At 37.4% G+C, this 17,626-nt stretch overlaps 5 protein-coding genes across 5 annotated transcripts; 1 reads left to right on the top strand and 4 right to left on the bottom strand.

Annotated features, from left to right (window-relative positions):
* Positions 1-1,221: 1,221 nt before the first annotated feature.
* On the bottom strand, positions 1,222-7,051 carry Tsp_10486 (putative fibronectin type III domain protein). The gene is made up of 18 exons (XM_003372883.1): positions 6,941-7,051; positions 6,680-6,820; positions 6,421-6,561; positions 5,994-6,213; positions 5,751-5,917; positions 5,455-5,676; positions 5,191-5,354; positions 4,745-5,108; positions 4,513-4,713; positions 4,238-4,456; positions 4,012-4,166; positions 3,665-3,950; positions 3,291-3,596; positions 2,448-2,504; positions 1,832-1,957; positions 1,601-1,755; positions 1,367-1,502; positions 1,222-1,299 (listed from the first exon to the last, which is right to left on the bottom strand). Exons 1-18 carry the CDS (start codon positions 7,049-7,051, stop codon positions 1,222-1,224), a joined length of 3,249 nt encoding a protein of 1,082 aa, XP_003372931.1.
* A 776-nt stretch (positions 7,052-7,827) lies between these two features.
* Tsp_10485 (conserved hypothetical protein) lies at positions 7,828-8,127 on the bottom strand. Its single transcript, XM_003372882.1, has one exon. It carries the CDS (start codon positions 8,125-8,127, stop codon positions 7,828-7,830), a length of 300 nt encoding a protein of 99 aa, XP_003372930.1.
* Positions 8,128-8,519: 392 nt separating this feature from the next.
* Tsp_10484 (conserved hypothetical protein) lies at positions 8,520-8,876 on the top strand. The gene has a single exon (XM_003372881.1). It carries the CDS (start codon positions 8,520-8,522, stop codon positions 8,874-8,876), a length of 357 nt encoding a protein of 118 aa, XP_003372929.1.
* A 1,804-nt stretch (positions 8,877-10,680) lies between these two features.
* Tsp_10483 (hypothetical protein) lies at positions 10,681-16,259 on the bottom strand. Its single transcript, XM_003372880.1, has 16 exons — positions 16,250-16,259; positions 15,608-15,752; positions 15,147-15,493; positions 14,511-14,621; positions 14,140-14,415; positions 13,933-14,065; positions 13,694-13,860; positions 12,801-13,097; positions 12,462-12,743; positions 12,051-12,395; positions 11,782-11,972; positions 11,605-11,725; positions 11,333-11,536; positions 11,181-11,273; positions 10,916-11,076; positions 10,681-10,839 (listed from the first exon to the last, which is right to left on the bottom strand). Exons 1-16 carry the CDS (start codon positions 16,257-16,259, stop codon positions 10,681-10,683), a joined length of 3,042 nt encoding a protein of 1,013 aa, XP_003372928.1.
* Positions 16,260-16,800: 541 nt separating this feature from the next.
* Tsp_10482 (hypothetical protein) lies at positions 16,801-17,626 on the bottom strand. The gene is made up of 4 exons (XM_003372879.1): positions 17,561-17,626; positions 17,304-17,497; positions 17,042-17,129; positions 16,801-16,866 (listed from the first exon to the last, which is right to left on the bottom strand). The coding sequence occupies exons 1-4, from the start codon at positions 17,624-17,626 to the stop codon at positions 16,801-16,803; spliced, it is 414 nt and encodes a 137-aa protein (XP_003372927.1).

Below are 17,626 nucleotides of genomic sequence, written 5' to 3'. Positions count from 1 at the left end.
GAAATGCATACAAAAATCTTCACTGAGCATGTCGCAGCGCATTATTTGCCATTTAAAAACAACTTTTTAATATAATTGAAATTATTTTTTAAATGTGTCATCAATTTTGAACAGTAAAACGAAGGAATGAATGTTAATAATAATGATTAATCAATTGATTCATTCATAAAACTTTTTTTTGAAAAAAAAATTAAAAACACTGGCTAAATAATTAAAAGTAATTTTAAATAAATAAATATATATATATTCTTAGAAGAAAAGTGTTTTTTTTTCATCGACACAGCATACGATTACAATCGGCGGACGCATTGCATTTTCCAAACCGGAAAGGAAAATCAAACGAAAATTATTGTAAAATTTTTGTTTAATAATTCATTTTTCATTGTCAACACAGAATTGAAACCGTTTCAAATAGTTGATGAATAATTTTCTTGTTGCTTTTAGAAAAGACTATTTTTTTTGATGATCTGGCAATAGAAAAGCAAAAAATTAATTTATCTAAGATCACATATGACGATGATGATGATGATGAACAGGGTAGGCAGTGATGCAACGAATCACAATCATGTCGTTCTGTTAACTTCGCAAATATCATCACAGTTTGTTCGCTGGCATCGAAGCGTCTTCAAATCGCATGCCATTCAGCCCCGCCCCCACTGTCTTGATGTATAAAAATCAATAAAACGGTCGGTTGCGTGCCGCCAGTGTCCGTGAATCTGTGGCAAGAACAACTTGCCATCATGTATATATATATATATGGACGTATGGATGGATGGATATATGCACCGCAGTGGTAAAAGGAGCACTTTTAGACAGACAATTTTTTAACAATTGTAACAAACAATAAAAACAATAAGTTTTGTAAACATATGAAGGCATAAGATGCTAATCAACATAAATTGACTGGTCTGAAACATTGTACGTATTGTATCGAATGGAATAATAATAAGTGAACAGAGACAGCTGTTGGACATGATTGGATGAATAATAATAATAATAATAAATGAAGAATAATAATTCATAAATTTTCAACAAACAGAATGTTGCCCAGAAATAGAACAGCACCAGTAATTTTACAAACAAACATGAAAAAAAGAAATATAACCACTCGGGTTTTCTATTGTAATTGTCATTGTTGTTGTTGTTGTTGTTGTGGTTGAGGTTGTACAATTGTACAGTCAATTACTACTGATGGCATATGAAAAAGAAAAACAGAATGGTTTAAAATTGTGGAAGTGCAAAATGATCAAAAGAGCCAAGATATTCCATTGCAGCTTGATGAAGAAACTTGTATTGGTCCTATGAAATAAATAAATAAATAAATATATGTATATGTATATGTATATGTATATTTCTGATTAAAAACCTCAGATTGAACCATGTTCGGCCTTTGCGCTCGAAGCAATTTCACAACAGTAAAAATGTCCACAACACATTCAAAACGTATTCTCTCCAACAATATGCTCAGCGCAATAAATACACCAGTTCGACTGACGCCAGTACTGAAATAAGCAAATAAATAAATTAATAAATAAATGTGTGTGTAAAAATACACAAGTACAGTACAGTACGATACAGTATGGTATAAATAATATTATACCTGCAATGTACAGTTATTGGCCCTTCTTGACCAAACTGTTCTCGAGTTTTGTGCACTTGCCCGATGAAATCGATCAAAAAATCACTGGACTTCGGTACACCTTGTTCTGGCCACTCGGTGTATTGAAAATGTCGAATCGTTTTCGACTGTCCATTCTACAGTGGAAACAAAAAAAAAACAAAATGCAACGATTGTGTACTACAAATTACAGACATCCCAAAAACGGTTTACCCTGGAATCGGTTAGTTTGAATTCCCTGAGAACATACTGAGGCATGTTGTACTCAGCGATCGGCTCGACCAGCAAATGATCGTACTTTTCAGCTTGGTCAGATGGCCAGTACTGACAACACTTTTCCTGAAACCAATCATCGTCATATAATTTTATACAAAAGCAAAAGTATATTATATTTTGTTAATAAAATTTCATAAAACAACTACAACAACAATTTTCAATCAATCAATCAATCAACAACACATACACACACGCACACACACATCAACAGACAGACAATACAGTGGGGAATGAAACAAAAATAAAACGAATAAAATTCCAAAAATAAACAACTACAACAACAGACGCGCTAACAAAACAACCATATATATTTATTTATTTACTTATTTATTTTACAAGTTATAATTAAAAAAACAGTGAGAGAAAGAGAGACAGAAAAACAGATAGATAGATACAGATGCTCAAGATACATTGATCAGATAAAAAATAAATTATCAGTAATGATCAGTTATATAGAGGAAGGCAGATTGCACAAGACATGTATAAAAAAATACCGATGGCCTATCAAAGATAGAGAGAAGCCTATAGGACAAACCAAAATCTAGGTACTTACAACTTGAAGTGGTTTGAGGTCGATGGATTTGTATTTATGACATTCTGGACAAACTTCCTGGAAGAGAATAAAAGCGATGAGATTCCAATTTTACAAAATCCATGGCCTAGCATGGTAAAGACGCCAACTTTTTTATCTGAACAACCGCGAGACACAACTACCAAAAACAATTCAACAACTAGACACTTCATCAACACAACCAACAACGGAAAAAATAATAATAAAACAATAAATTATACAATGCAACAAATAATGCTAGCTTTTCGATGCTTTTAATTATTCTCGAATCATTGACTAATTTGAAATTTTAAAACCCGAACAACAAACAATTGACGAAATTGATAACGAGATAATAAAAATTAAACCTTACAAATAATATAAATTTATTCACTGCATATATTGATTAAGATTATTGATTTAAAATTTGCTTTTTCCAATATGGCAATCGTAGTCGTTGAAGAGAAAAGTAGTGTTTCTTACAGCAACATAGTAAAGAAATTCTTGCTCTCTCTTCTGTATCGTATTAAAAGCTGAATTGAAACTATTAAATAGATAACAATGAAAAAGTGCTATTTTCACACGTGCTTTGATAATTATGCATATATATAAAATTTAAACTGTGCAAATATGCCAAAGTTGACAGTTTCCAATATTCAAACAAAAAAAACAATCCAAACACACAACAATTAATTGAAACAAAATACACACACACACACATGCACAATAAATAAATAAACATATACACACGCACAACTACATGTATAAATATGCAAATCAAAAAGAAACAAAATAAATGTGTCATTTTTTTTTAAGGTTTGGTTAATTTTTTTTTCTTTTACTTACTCGACCGAGTTCACGTAATTTGGTCAGCATGACAATGATGGTCGAATTGTGCTCCCATAGCATACGCCAAAAGTCGTTGACAGTGTTGGTCATCGGTCCTTGAGTAGCGATGTACATCTTCCGCAGCCGATATCCGTCGACGAAAGATGCGTTGATGTAATCCGAGCCGTCGACATGGGGAAGCGGCGCCAAACAGACCCGCGACCAATCGTACGGAACCACGTTGACCAGACGATTTTTCAACTTGTTGCACGGTCGATTGGCAGCTGTGAATTTGGCATTTGGAAATTTCAATGTCGACAAATGCTAGAAATTAAAATAAATCAAAAATAAGTAAAGCAACAAACAACAAGAATCAAACAGATGCTGCTTACTCGAAATTCTAATTCCATGCCAGTAGCATTTTCCATGGCTTGATATTGGAGCAAATTTTCAATGTGCAAAAATAATTTCGACACCGGAACTTCAGTACAGCCCGACTGAACCGCATCCAAAACTGCATCGTGAATAAATACATACTGCTCTTCAGTTTGGACCATGTAATTTCTTTGCGATCGAATCGCCGTCACACAACCATATATGTCGATTGTATTTTCATAACGTAGACGATCCAACATGGTATCGACGACAATGTAAGCTCCGGTTCGCCCAACTCCAGCACTGCAATAATAATAATAATAATAATAATAATAATATTTGCCAGTATGGTCACTAAATTCACCTGCAGTGGACAATAATTGGACCAGATTCGGCAGGATTGACAGCTTTGACTCGCTTGAGAAAAATGAGAAAAGGAGTAGGATGTTCAGGCACACCGTGATCAGGCCATGCTGTAAATTGAAGATGACGAACTTCACGAACTTCGCTCTGTCCTTGCTTTAATAATTGATTGATTGATTGATTAGTTGATTAAACAGACAAATTGTAATAATATGCAATATAATTACCAAACTAATTTGAAAAACACGCAACGTATAATGAGCCAGTTCAGTGGTATCTTTCATTGCTACGTTGACCAGACCGTACAATGCCGAACCTCGACTAGGCCAGTATTGGTCGCATTTGATTCTGGTACGTTCTTCGAGTTTGGTCAGCATTACCACGGTGGCAGAATTCTCTTCCCAGACCATTCGCCAAAAATCGTTAAACGTCTCTGGCATGGGACCCTGAAAACACCGACAAATTAGTCAGTTAACAACAAACACAAGTTTTTTCTTCTCACCTGCGTAGCAATGTAAGCCTTACTACGATGATAGCCGTCAATATAGTTGGCGTTGATATAGTCGGAACCAGGAATGTCGGCAAGTTTACTCAACACTACACGACTGTGATCATAAGCAACTACATTGGCGTAACGATTTTTCGGCTTGTTGTAATCAAAATTCGAATGATCCCATGTCTGTTGTTGACCAGTTTCGATGCTCTTCAAGTGGAAAATAATAAATTTTAAATACTAGATCCATTATTACAGTTACAATTACTTCGTATTCCCGCGAAAACATCAAATTGTCATTCGCTTTAAGATGATCAATGTGAGCAGCGAATTCAATGACCGGGATCGGTGAATGGGGCGAACCGCTAGCCACAGTGGGCGGAGGTTGCGGATAAAAGACGCTCTGCATTTCCATCTGCTCACCGGTACCAGCGCCGCAATACATATTCGGCATTTTTGAACTGCTGTAAGCATTGACCGCGGGTCCGTTGACGACGGTCGTGTTGCCGTGTGCATCTTTCAACAGTCGCGATGTTTCAGTCGGACCCACCGGACCCAAAGTAACCTTGTTCACACTACCTTGCTTTGTAGGAAGCTTATTTTTCCTGAAGATAAAAACAAAGAAAAGGATGAAGCAGTTTTGGAGAAGAGGAAATTTGTGTTGAAATTTGAAATTTTTTCACTTACTTGTTCAAGTTGAACACGAAAAAGCAGACAATGCCAATGATAAATCCGACTACAATTAGTGCAATAATTGGACCAACAATCCACAAGCTGGAGCTGGACATCTTCGGACTGGCGGTCATTGTCAACGGTGAAAATTCTGCACTGTACATGCTGGATGTTTGGCTCTGAAAATTAACAAAAAAAAAAAAGAAAAAGATGAAATTGAGACAGATATCCGATTCTTCGGCAAAATAAATACTAATAACAAATAAATAAATAAATTACCGGTTCGTTGAAATCACTTTCGGCTTCGTCGTCGAGAAAGGCTCGTAAAAATGTTTTGTAGTGAATTTTGTTGTTCAATGGAAAATTGGTAAAATCCGCATAACGCAGACCGTCACCAAGCGTGAACAAGCCACCTTTCATGGCCAAAATTTCCCGCCTGGTCAAACGAGCAGCCACGTACAAATCTCCGGGCATGGGGTGATAAGTTTTGGCGTGTAGAACCTTGATTCGGAAAAAATGATTCAAAAAAAAAAGAAATAAATCGAATGGAAAAAAGTTAATAAAAAATTGCAAACTTCTTTGTTTTCAATTTTATCCGGGATGCGTGGAAATTCTGCCGGAACGACCACCAGCCAATAGTAAGACACTGGACCGTACTCTTCGGTGGCGGCTTCCAGTCGAAGCAGCACCTCTTTACTGTTCAACGATTCAAGCACAACCGGAGCGGTTATAAACGGTGGCACTGGACCAAAAAAATAAGAGATTAAATGCTTCGTTTAAACTTGCGAACAAGCTGCGATGGAATTGTATTTCTGTACCTGATTTCTTGGTAACAATGTCGACAGTCTGCGGCAAATAATAATGCTGGTGAGTGTCATTCAACCAAACTACACCGACGTCGAACGTGTAATTGGTATACGGTCTCAAATTGGTCACGTTGAGCACTTGTTGTTCTGTTTCAGTGGTCAAACCATCAATGCTCAACTCTTTCCACTCGTCAATCTGTGTCTTGTACCTCTTCTTTCCACGATACTTTACCTGAATTGAAAAAATGCAAAAAATACATACATACATACATATAGATTCAATGACAATAAATAAAATAATCAATTCTGAGAAAAGAAACAAAGATATAAATGAAAACAGCAGCCCCTCCCCTGTTTTTTTTATTTCGTATAAAAATCATCACTCGACTGTATAAATATTTGGTTAAATAGAAACAGTTAACACAAACAAGCCGCTTACGTAGAATGAAGCAGGCTTTGGTCCGTCGTATTCCCAGCGCAGCTGAACAAAAGAGCTGTGCAATTTTTCAACGCTCACGTCGTGAACAACATATTTCGGTTGGATGACTTCAAATGCATTTTCTGAACATTCCGTTACTGCCTGAAAGTTGAATAATATTTTTTTTCTTCAAACAATACAAACTACACTAAATATTCAAATTAAAATGTATAGAAGAAGAAAAAAAACATTAAATAAATAAACAAACAAACAAACAAACTCCGTCAATCAAAATTGTCTTGACGCAGAATGCATAGTGGACTTTGGGCATCAAATTTTCGATCAGAAGCCGATCGGCTGCGGGATTCAAAATTTCTTTGTCACGCCATGCCCTGTCCGACGGTTCTGCCGTGTAGAGAACCTGAACAGAAAAGTAGAATATATTTATTGGTGGTTTTGGTTTTTAATAAAAAAAAATAAATTTATTCAAAATTTTCAAATGAAATAACTCGACTTTTGCCATATTGGATTCACAAATTACACACGCAGTAAGTTCGTTGTTGTTTTCCGCAAGAGGAAAAAGAAAATGAAATTTCAATATTGTCGCCATATTGCGACGATTGATGATGATAAATTGAAAGAAAAAATTCATTTTCATTTTAAATCAGTTCAGCAAACTGAAACAGGAGACAGTAAAACAACGATGATGATGATAAATTGGAGAAAATACTTTTTCCCAAAGGTATATTATATATATATATATATATATATATATATATATATACAACAAAACTCTCTCAAAACTACATTCAATTGACTTTTGTTAACTGATTTGAGAATCAATATTATTGATTTACTTATCCATATATTATACAATCAATGATTGTGATGATGAAACTATCAATTCTAATGTAAAAGTTGAAAATCAATTGTAAATTGAGCAAAAATTGAACAAGTTGACTTGAACCTATTATAATATAATAAGAAAAAAACTATATTAGTGAATGTAAAAAAGGGGAAAATTAATAATAAGAAATTAATTCCAAATAAATAAATAAATATATATATATATATGAATGATCAAGTGGATCATATTGGCTGATATGGCTTGAAGTGACACAGACGTGTGCAGTATCGATCCTTGTCGATTATTAAAAAGTCGATCCAAGATGGCTGATGGAAAAGTGTAAAGCGGAAAAACCGAACCTCCCTCCTTTCCCACTTGAACATTCTGCCCAGATAGAAGCGCCGGAGCCACAGACACAAACCCAGAATTTCAAGTTGATTCGTCGTCGCATTATAACGAAGAATCAATTAATAACGTCGCTCCAAGGGCGACCAGTCAATATTGAAAAGTCGATGAAAAATTAAAAGAATGAAAAACAAAAAAAAGAGTAAAAATAATAAAGTTTATAAATTATAATTTATTTATTTATATTTGCTTTTACATACCTTGTATCCTCGGACTCGTCGTTCGTTCACTGGCTTCCAGACTACAAGGGCGGATGTTGTGGACATTGCCTGAGCAGTGACATTCTTCACTTCCATTTGAGTCACTAAAAAGCAAGGTGAAGAGTTGATCAGTCGACGTTCTTCACTGGTCATCGGTGGAGTTCTGTATCTAGAGCCGGTCTCACAAGCTGAATGCACGCAGACGGCTAACAATAGCAAACCGACCGGCGTCAACTGACTCCTCCTCCTCCACCACCACCACCACCACCAGTTCATCATCATCATCATCAGATATCACAAACTGACCGTCCAAGGTGAAAATGCAAACATGCAATCAAAACAAAAATATCCCAATTATAAATATGCGAAAACGTCAATTAGCATATGAAGAGGACGTTGCAGGATGGATGTTTCGAAAAATAATGACCAAAAAGTACAGCAACAGCAGTGACAACAAACAACAACAACAAGAACAACAGCGGCAACAATAATATTCTTTTTTTTCAATTTTCTCAATATTTCAAAATGATGTGCAAATAAATAAACATAATTGTATGATAATAATGCTAAGAATAATAACAACAATATTTCACACAGCTGACAATGGCCTGTGAATCCGCCTCCGCCGCCGCCGCCGCCACCACTGCTGTGCTCGGCTAAAGCGCTGCATGGTTGGCTTGCTTGATTGGCGTCGTCGACTTGAAGCAGAAAAAGAAGATGTCGCGCCGCGTGAAGCAATTCGTTCAAAACTTCTACCACTGACACCAACCCTCAGACACACACACACACCAGCGACATCGGCATCATGCAAAACACGCCCACATGCGTACAAAGCCACCAACAAGCGCAAATTCCAAAATCAATTGTCTTTGGAAATCAACTTATGTATGCCGTATCCCGCGCCAACCAAGCCAAAAGATATGCAAAAGAAAAAATCACTTCTACGACAGTCATGTCTGGCAATGACTTTGTATGTAAAGCAAGCTTCCGGGCGGAAATGTTCTCCGACCAAAACGGAAGCATAAATAATACATCATCACATCCGATGATCTTTACAACAAGCATCTTGAAGCTCGAATAAAACCACTACCAACAACAACAACAACAACAACAAGAAGAAAGAAAAAGCAATGAAAAAATAAGAATAATTTAATTGAACAACAAACATTTCCATAAATGGAAATAAATCGACTATTCTTAGTATTAAAATGTTTTTTTTTTGCATGCATGCACCAAGCAAAAAGGTTTTGTTTAGAGAAAAATATGACGCAGTCGATGAGCATCAATCAGGTCAAAAGAATCTCATCAAGCTCGGCTTGAACACAAGCACGGCCGTGCCGTGTGTATTAGAAGGGGAATAATTATTGTTTGATCTGTTTGAATTTGAAAAACAGAATTGCGCCCAACAGTGGACAAAATCGATCCAACAATCGACAACGGATTTTCCACATTTTCACATCAAGTGCCGACGGCAAATTAACCACGACAATGCGAAGAAAGCTTCTTCGCGCAATGTTGCGTGAAAAAGCATAAGAAAAAAAAATATATGGACAACAATCACACCAGCAACAAAATTACAATAGAGCATTTTGTTTGTTTTTTGGAAGGGGGAGAGGGAGGGAGGGAGGAATGGAAAGGAAAGAATAAAATGAATTGCTTATCTCGTAATTTGTAATAATAGCTTAAAACGTTTTTGTTAATTTGGTTTTTTTTTGATATTTAAAATATGAACAGAAAAAAAATATTCCAATTGAACTTTGCAGAAAGTAAAAGAAGAATTGATTTTTCAACCAAAAGCAAGAAAAAAAAAAGAAAATCCACTACCTCCTCCACCACTATTCTACCTGCGTTTTATTTTTATTTTCTTTTTATGCACCAACAAAAAAAATTATGCAATTCTCAACAAATTTAATTGGTGCTTCAAATATTAATAACAATGCAATTTGCAATTTGTACAAAATGTACGCGTTCTAATGGAATTTTCGACAATTACTGACTAGTGAAAAAGTAAATCAATAATAACAATAATACATGCACAATTTGTGAAAGTTTCTGAAAAGAAAATGTTTTCCCATTCAAACAAGATGAGATAAAAGTTATCACCGCAAAAATAGCATTTTCACGACTGAAGCATTAATAACAAAAAAAAAATTTTTTTTTGGCTTCCCATTTTGTATATTCCCAGGAAAGGAATAGTCTGATATTAACTGGAAAGATTAATTTAAAAAAATAAATTATACACTAAATTTCCGCATTTTCATTCTATTCTCAGTTAGCCATCATTTTCAAATATAGTTGTAAAATGAACTACCACTGAGATGTATTGATCAAAAAAGCAGCAGAGGGACTAGAGAAAGAGAGATGAGTAAAGAAAAGCATTCTACATACCATACGGCTCAATATATTTTGTTCTGCTCATAATGCCTGCTGCTAACAACAAATTAATGAACCACTGTAATGTAATGTAATGTTTTCTTCACAATTATGCAACATCAAATTATCTTTTTCGAATAGTATCAATTACTTTTAGTTACACAAACTAATAATATTTTTCACTGTCGAAAATTCAACAATATATTCTTCCTCACCAACTAACTACACCTTTTTTTTGACCATTAACATTTCTACAAAGACGTAAACGCGAAAAACACTGTTCCACGGAATTGCAATTTTCACTCATCACCCTTCATATCACTTCATTCAGAAATTTCTCAAAATTTTAAAAAATCACCTTAAAATCCATGCAGCGTTGCTTATACGAAATTATCAAGCATGCAATGAATACATTTTCCACACGTTTGAATTGCATTACATTCACAACAGTGCATGTTATAGATAATTATAGAACCATTTCTTACAGTCAGACTGTGTTTCCACTGTCACCGGTTCACTCCATGGACCATAACCGCGACTGTTTTTCGCTCGAACGGCAAAACCATAACGTACACCAACTTCGCCCATCAGGAAACTAACCGTCGATTCGTGAATCTGAATCGTATTCGTATAGTAGTAGTTACGCTCAAGTTCGTGTAACTGGTGCAAATGCACCCATCACAATATATACCTCTCTGACAATGTCATTCCTAGATGGTATTGACAAACGGGTTTCGTATCCAGTAATTTCACCATTACGTTCGTCCAATAATGGAGGTTCCCAACTGAACTGTAATCGTTTGGCGGAAGGATCAATTTCATACCGAACGTCGTACGGTGCACCACTCGGAGCTGAAAGAAACGAAAAACAATAAATAATAATTTTTGTTCAATATAAAGATATATATATATATTTTCCACTTATACGTATGCATGAATTTATCAAATTAATTTACCTGCAGTAGGTGTAGTGACAACCAATTTCTTAGACAATCCAAAACCTTGCTCATTTTCAGCTGCAACGGCAAACTCATAACTGCGACCATTTTCTAGAAATTTTAATAAAAATTACAACAATCGAAAACAAAAACAAACTGTTTGTATTTACTGAGATTTTGCAAAATGAACGACGTCAAATTGGTGAACTGGGTTTCGACAGTATGATTAAAATTGTCCAACGTGGCATAACGGATTCGATAGCGCAGCACCGGCTTGGCGTAAGTTTTCTCAGGCTCATTCCACTTCAACAACAATTTCACCGGCATCTCACGTTGAATCAATTCCACACTCAAATCACGTGGTTCACTGGGAGCTGAATTTTGTATGGAAAAAATGAAATTTCTCTTTTTCCATATGCATATGTAATGGAAAATTTCTTACGCAATGACGGCATGCTGACCACCAACGCTTTTGTGAACAATCCGTCACCTTTGCGATTGTAGGCGTTCAGTCGAAATGAATAATTCGTATTCGGTATTAAATCATAAACAACAGTTTCGTTCTGCAAACAAGTCGATTAAAATTAAAACCACCCGTTGATCGATTATTATCTATCACCTTATCACTGGCCACCCTCTGCGCTGGAAACATCCGTCCGCTCTGCAACGGTAAGCCCAGATGATCGAGTTCTTCAATATGCACCGAATAGCCGACCAAAATACCGTTCTTGTTGATCGGCTCCTGCCATGCGACATGCGCTGATGAAGCATTCAACGGAGTGACTTTCAAATTCAACGGCGCACCGGGAACTAGAATAGAAAAAAAACAAAAAAAAAGAGGAATATTAAAAATTTTACAAATATTCGAAATATAAATGGATAAATTACCATCGTCGTGAGTGCGGGCAATGGCCGGTTCTGACGGTGGTCCGTATCCTTTGACCGTTCTCGCGGCTACCGTAATTTGATAGTCCGTATAAGGCATCAGTTTGTCTATGACTACGCTGCGCTGCTTGTCGGCCGAATGTTCCACAGTTCCAACGGCAGAATCGTCGTCATCGTCACCGTCTTCATCGTCAGCATCGTCGTCAGCGTTGATCAACGGTTCCCAATTGATACGATAACCGGTGATCAGACCGTTCTGTTGGGATTTCAACGGCGGTTCCCAAATTACACGCAGCTGTCTGGAGCTCAAAGCTTCGACGACAACACTTTCCGGGGCGCCGGATGGAACTGAACCAAACATACGACAATGGAAAAAAAAGGATCAACGATGAAATAAATATGGGCACAATTTACCGGACGGATTGGTACGCTGACTCACGGCCCTGCTGAACAGACCTTTGCCACGTTGTGATTTGGCGTACACTTGGAACGAATAATCCGTATTTGGAGTCAAATTTTCAACAACCCGTTCGGTTTTCGAACCGCCCACCTCCTCTTCAACGTGGTCAGTCGACGTGCTGTTGTAACGCAACACGTAGCCGGTGATATCGCTCGAAAACAACGGCGATTCCCAAGTGAGCAGAATTCTCCTCGCTCCAATGGCGGACGCTTTGACATTCTGCGGCTGACCAGGAACTGAAGATGGAAAAATATTTTCAAATTGAAAAATCAAACAATAAATTCCCCACTCACTTCCCGGTTGAGTGACCACCGACACCGGTTCGGACACTGGTCCGAAACCGGCAGAATTGCGCGCCTGCACTCGAACAGTGTAGACGACGTTCGGCTGCAAATCGCCGACCGTGGTCAGACGTTCGTTGCCGACCTCTTTCGTTGACCAGACGGAAAACGGTTCAGTAGGCTGCGAAGTGTAATAGACCATGTAGGCGACGATGAAGCCGTTCGGCTTTTCCGGCGGTTCCCACTGGACCATGATCGAACTCACCGACACCGCACGACTGTGCACATTTTTCGGCGGGCCTTGCGGAGCTAAAGCAAACAAACCTGACACTAATTGTCCAAACTCACCCCATTCAATCAACAGCGCAGAAAAATTCCTACGTATGCAAATTGTGTAAAAATACAAATTGATCTTCTTCATTTTCTTCCAAACTTATACACAAAATGTTATCATAACAAAAAAAATTAACTATTCTGGTGTTCATCTGTCATCAAAAACAAAAACAAACGAACAAATAGAAAATGTTTGAAAAAAAAGCGGCAATCATACTGTCATAAAATTGAAAAATAAATGATTTTCAAGTACAACAAAATAAATATTGTCGTGTTAAATTTTGGACAATTCAAAAAACCCCATTGGCAATTATCCTTGAAGATCGATGTCCATTCCGATGGATTCGAATCATGATAATAAATAAAATAACAATAACAAGAATAATAGCCCATGAAAAACGATGAGTAATAATCGAGTATTGAGTAATCAGGGACAGAAGAAATCTCTTGTAATGCGAATGAATATATGCACGTGTTTTTTTTGAAAAAAAAATAGCCCAATTGTATTACTGATTGAATTGGGCTTTTTTCGCCTTGAAATTACTATTAATTGTAAAAAAGCGTGCACTTACGAGCTTCGTGTGTGGTAGTTTCGACCGGTCGAGAAGGTCTACTGTGGCCAACGGCCGTCACTGAACGAACGTGAAATTCATACTGGGTGTACGGTTGCAAATTGGTCACGTTAGTTTCAGTCTGATTGACCACTTTCAGTGTGAAAAAGTCCGACATATCAGCGTACCTGTATTTCAAGGTTGATGTTTAATTTGAAAAAAAATCAGTAAATAAAGAAAGAAAGAAAGAAAGAATTTACTTCGGACGATATTCGATCAAATAATAGAGAACAATGTTGTTGTCCGGGGCAGCGATGACAGGATCCCAAGCCAGCTCGACGCTGTTGGAATTCTGCTTCAACACCCTGAGATTAGAGGGCGGATAAGCAAGTGCTAAAAACGACAACAATATTCAAGAAAACAAACAAACAAATAAACAACCCCCACCCCACCCCCGCTTTTCTTACCTTTCACTTCGACCGTGGTTGATGATTCGATATTGCCGAGACTGGAAAATGCGACGCAACTGTAATTTTCGGTCTTGTCGACGGCGGTAAGCGTGAGCACGTTGCGACCGTATGGTGCTTTGAACGCGTCTTCCAAATCTTCGCCAGAGCCACGCCTCCAGAACACCCTGGGCATCGGGTGGCCCACAGCCACGCAGGACAAATTGACACTGCCACCCGGCATCACTTGATAACGGCTTTCCGGTCGACGGGAAAAAAACGGTGGAAATACCCGAACTATAAATTTTCGAAACCAATTCCACATTCGTCTCCACAACATCCAACAAACAACAATAATTGATAATTAATAATAATAATATGTTCCTACTGACCCTTGACGTACAGATGAGCAGACTGGGAATGGGTGACGCCGTTATGATTTCGAGCGACACACTCGTAACGACCTTCGTCACTTTCGTCAGCATTTTGTATAACCAGTGAGCCTGAAAAAATTCTACCCATAAAGTAAATTTTAATAATTAACTTTCCATCAACATTAATCACATCACGACAACAACGAACCAAATACACCAAACGGGCAAAGAAGAAGAAGAAGAAGAAGAAGAAATTTTTTGATAGTTGTGAGAGGAAAAAGAAAGAATACCTCTTCTTTCGATTAATTGAAATGTAAAATTTAATAAAGAATAAAAAATAATTTCGGTATCATCCCCTGTAGCACCACAACAACTTCGCAACTCAGCAATCGGTTGTTTAGTGTAATGCTGGAAAAATGAATTAATTATCCAAGGAAGAAGAAAAAGAAAAAATAAATATATCAGCTGTAAAAAATTAGTTTAATGTATTTTCAATTGGATAATCTTTGTTTAATTGGAACAATAAATAAACAAACAAACAAAAAAAAATATCCTGCGCAATGAGAAAACAAAAAACAACACAACACAACACAACACAACACAAACACAGATTGCCGAGCACGGATTTGTTGGATTTAGAGGGGAATTATTTACCTGGATTACCTAGAGTGGAGATGGAATAACGACGGTTGGTCATGTTCACCGGCAGCGCGTTCTTGAGCCAGAGAATCGACGGCTTCGGATCGCCGACCACTCGACAAGTGAGCGTTGCCGAGCCGCCCTTTTCGACCGTTCTCAACTTGGGCCCTTCGACCACTTTGGGGAACCCTGGCGCCAAACGTCGCATGTCGACCACGCCCAAACGGGCGGTAGCCTTGGCCAACAGTTGACCGTCGTCCGCGTCCAACAGTGCGCAGCCAATTTCGGTGTTGTTGTCCCGTTCACGGACCGGCTCGATCAGCAAAGCGCTCGTAGTATCGTCAACCGCTTCGACCATATACCTGAATCGAATAATAGAGGAAATGGGCGGAAGGCGGAAGGGAGGAAAGGCAATTTGTTTTCTGGTTTCGTAAAGCATACAGTGAATAGATGCATGCAGATACGAATCAACTCACCTGGCCGGATGCATGGAACTACCGTTGCGAAGCCATTCGATTTTCACCAATTGGTCGGACGATTTCACTTGGCAGATGAAACCAATTTTCGAATTCAACAGTACAACCGAATCTTGTGGTTTGGTTTGAAATAATTCGTCGTCACCTGAAAATTAAAATAAAATTAGCATAATAATAAATCAACAAATTCTACACAGCACGAAAAAGGAAAAAATCGACAATAATCAATCTAATCTGAGTTGGACAAGATGTTTTTGTCCAGAGAAAGAGTGAGTTGCATTTTTGTTGGTTTGAAACAACGGATAAGTTGAAGAAGAAGAAGAAAAAAAACAAGAGATCGATCGAATGGAAATGATTCGTCCCAGATTTGCAAGCAACACATGCTAAATGGAAAACAAACTGGATGAAGCTTTTTTTGAAAAGCTAATTTTTAGAAAAAAATTAAGATTATTTTTTCTTTCATTTTTCCTTTTTGCTGAAACGAAATTCAATTGAACATTTTTCGTTGTGAAAAAAAAGAAAATAAATATTGAGCATCTGCTGTCACCGCAGCTGATGTTCAATGTGGATAATTTGTGAGTGGAAGCAAAAAATGGCAAATGGATATCATCAGATAGATTATCGACAGTGAATTTGGATAACTTGGCGGCATTTGAAAGAAGAATAGAATTGTCGTATAATATGGACAGAAGCGATAATAAAAAAAGAAAGAAACAGAAAGACCGTTATCGTGGAACAATGGAAATGGTCTGCTCTAGGTCTATTGTGTTCTGATGAATAGGAGTCAATTGGATAATACGGTTTTATGTTCAATTGATTGAAGCACACACACGCACACAAACACACATGTGCACAGGTGCAGACGAGAGAAAAAATTAATGACAAATAAAATTTTTGATTATTAGGCTTTTCTATTAAGTTGAAGTGAATTTCACAAAGCAAAATAATACAGAATCAACGCATGATGACCAGGAACAAGAGGAAAAATAATTTTTGTAATGTCGAATCAGAATAAGAAGAATTGAACTTCAATTTCACTAGCCACAACAACAAGAACAACAACAATGGATTATAATTTTTTTCAATTATATATTTGAAAAAATAAAAAAGAAACAAATGAAAAAAATGAGCAAACTTACCATCGGGGTCGGTGGCGACCAAGCCGACGATCAGCATAAGATAAAAAACCAAGCTCATCCGACTATCCCGGCTTCAGCAATTTTCCGTTCATCCATGTCGATCTCAACAACGTTGCTTACCTGAATAGAAGAAGAATAGCATTTTAATGAAGTAGAAGGGGGAGAGAAAAAAAACATATATATATATATCCACACTGATTGACCAATGAACAGCAACAAATGACGCGAGATTGATTTTGAATAAAAATCGCGCAAATTTGCAAAATGGGGGTTAAAAAAAGCCCAAACAAAACACTGGTGGATAAGAGAAGTGTGGCAAGCTGGAGCGAATGTGCGTGGTGAGTTGGCGTTTTGGCCGGGATGTTAATGATGATGAACGCGTGCTATATATATATATATATATATATATCTATGCATATCTCTCGCTCTCGTTCTCGGCCTTTCTCTTCCAACTTTCAGTTTCTTTTGCTTTGTCAGCTGCAATAAAACGCGGCATTGGTGTAGGAAAAATCAGAAAGAATAGAAACAGAAGGAATAAAATGAGATAAAGCAAAAACATGAGAACCAAGACAACAGCAACGGCGAATGTCAAAAAGCGACGCCAGTTGGTGCGCACCAGCAAGTCGACAGGCGCCACAATAGTGGCCATGACAAGCGGGGCCAAATGGCGCCATGTCGACTGGCGTCCGTCCATACTCGGTCCACTACCTATATCCGTTATTCGAACCTCTAGCCCACAAACAATATGATGCTAATAACAATAATAGTAATAAGTAACCGTTCATACGGCTATCAAGCATATATATATATATACATGTATACTCAAGCACGCGCAGACCCAGGTCAGGGAGTCGATCAAATCAGGCCGTGACCAGATCAT

This window comes from Trichinella spiralis (assembly GCF_000181795.1).
Source record: "Trichinella spiralis strain ISS 195 chromosome Unknown Scfld8, whole genome shotgun sequence".
NCBI classification, from domain to species: domain Eukaryota; kingdom Metazoa; phylum Nematoda; class Enoplea; order Trichinellida; family Trichinellidae; genus Trichinella; species Trichinella spiralis.
The sequence above is the reverse complement of the archived record's forward strand: the minus strand, read 5'-3'. Positions and strand labels throughout refer to the sequence as shown.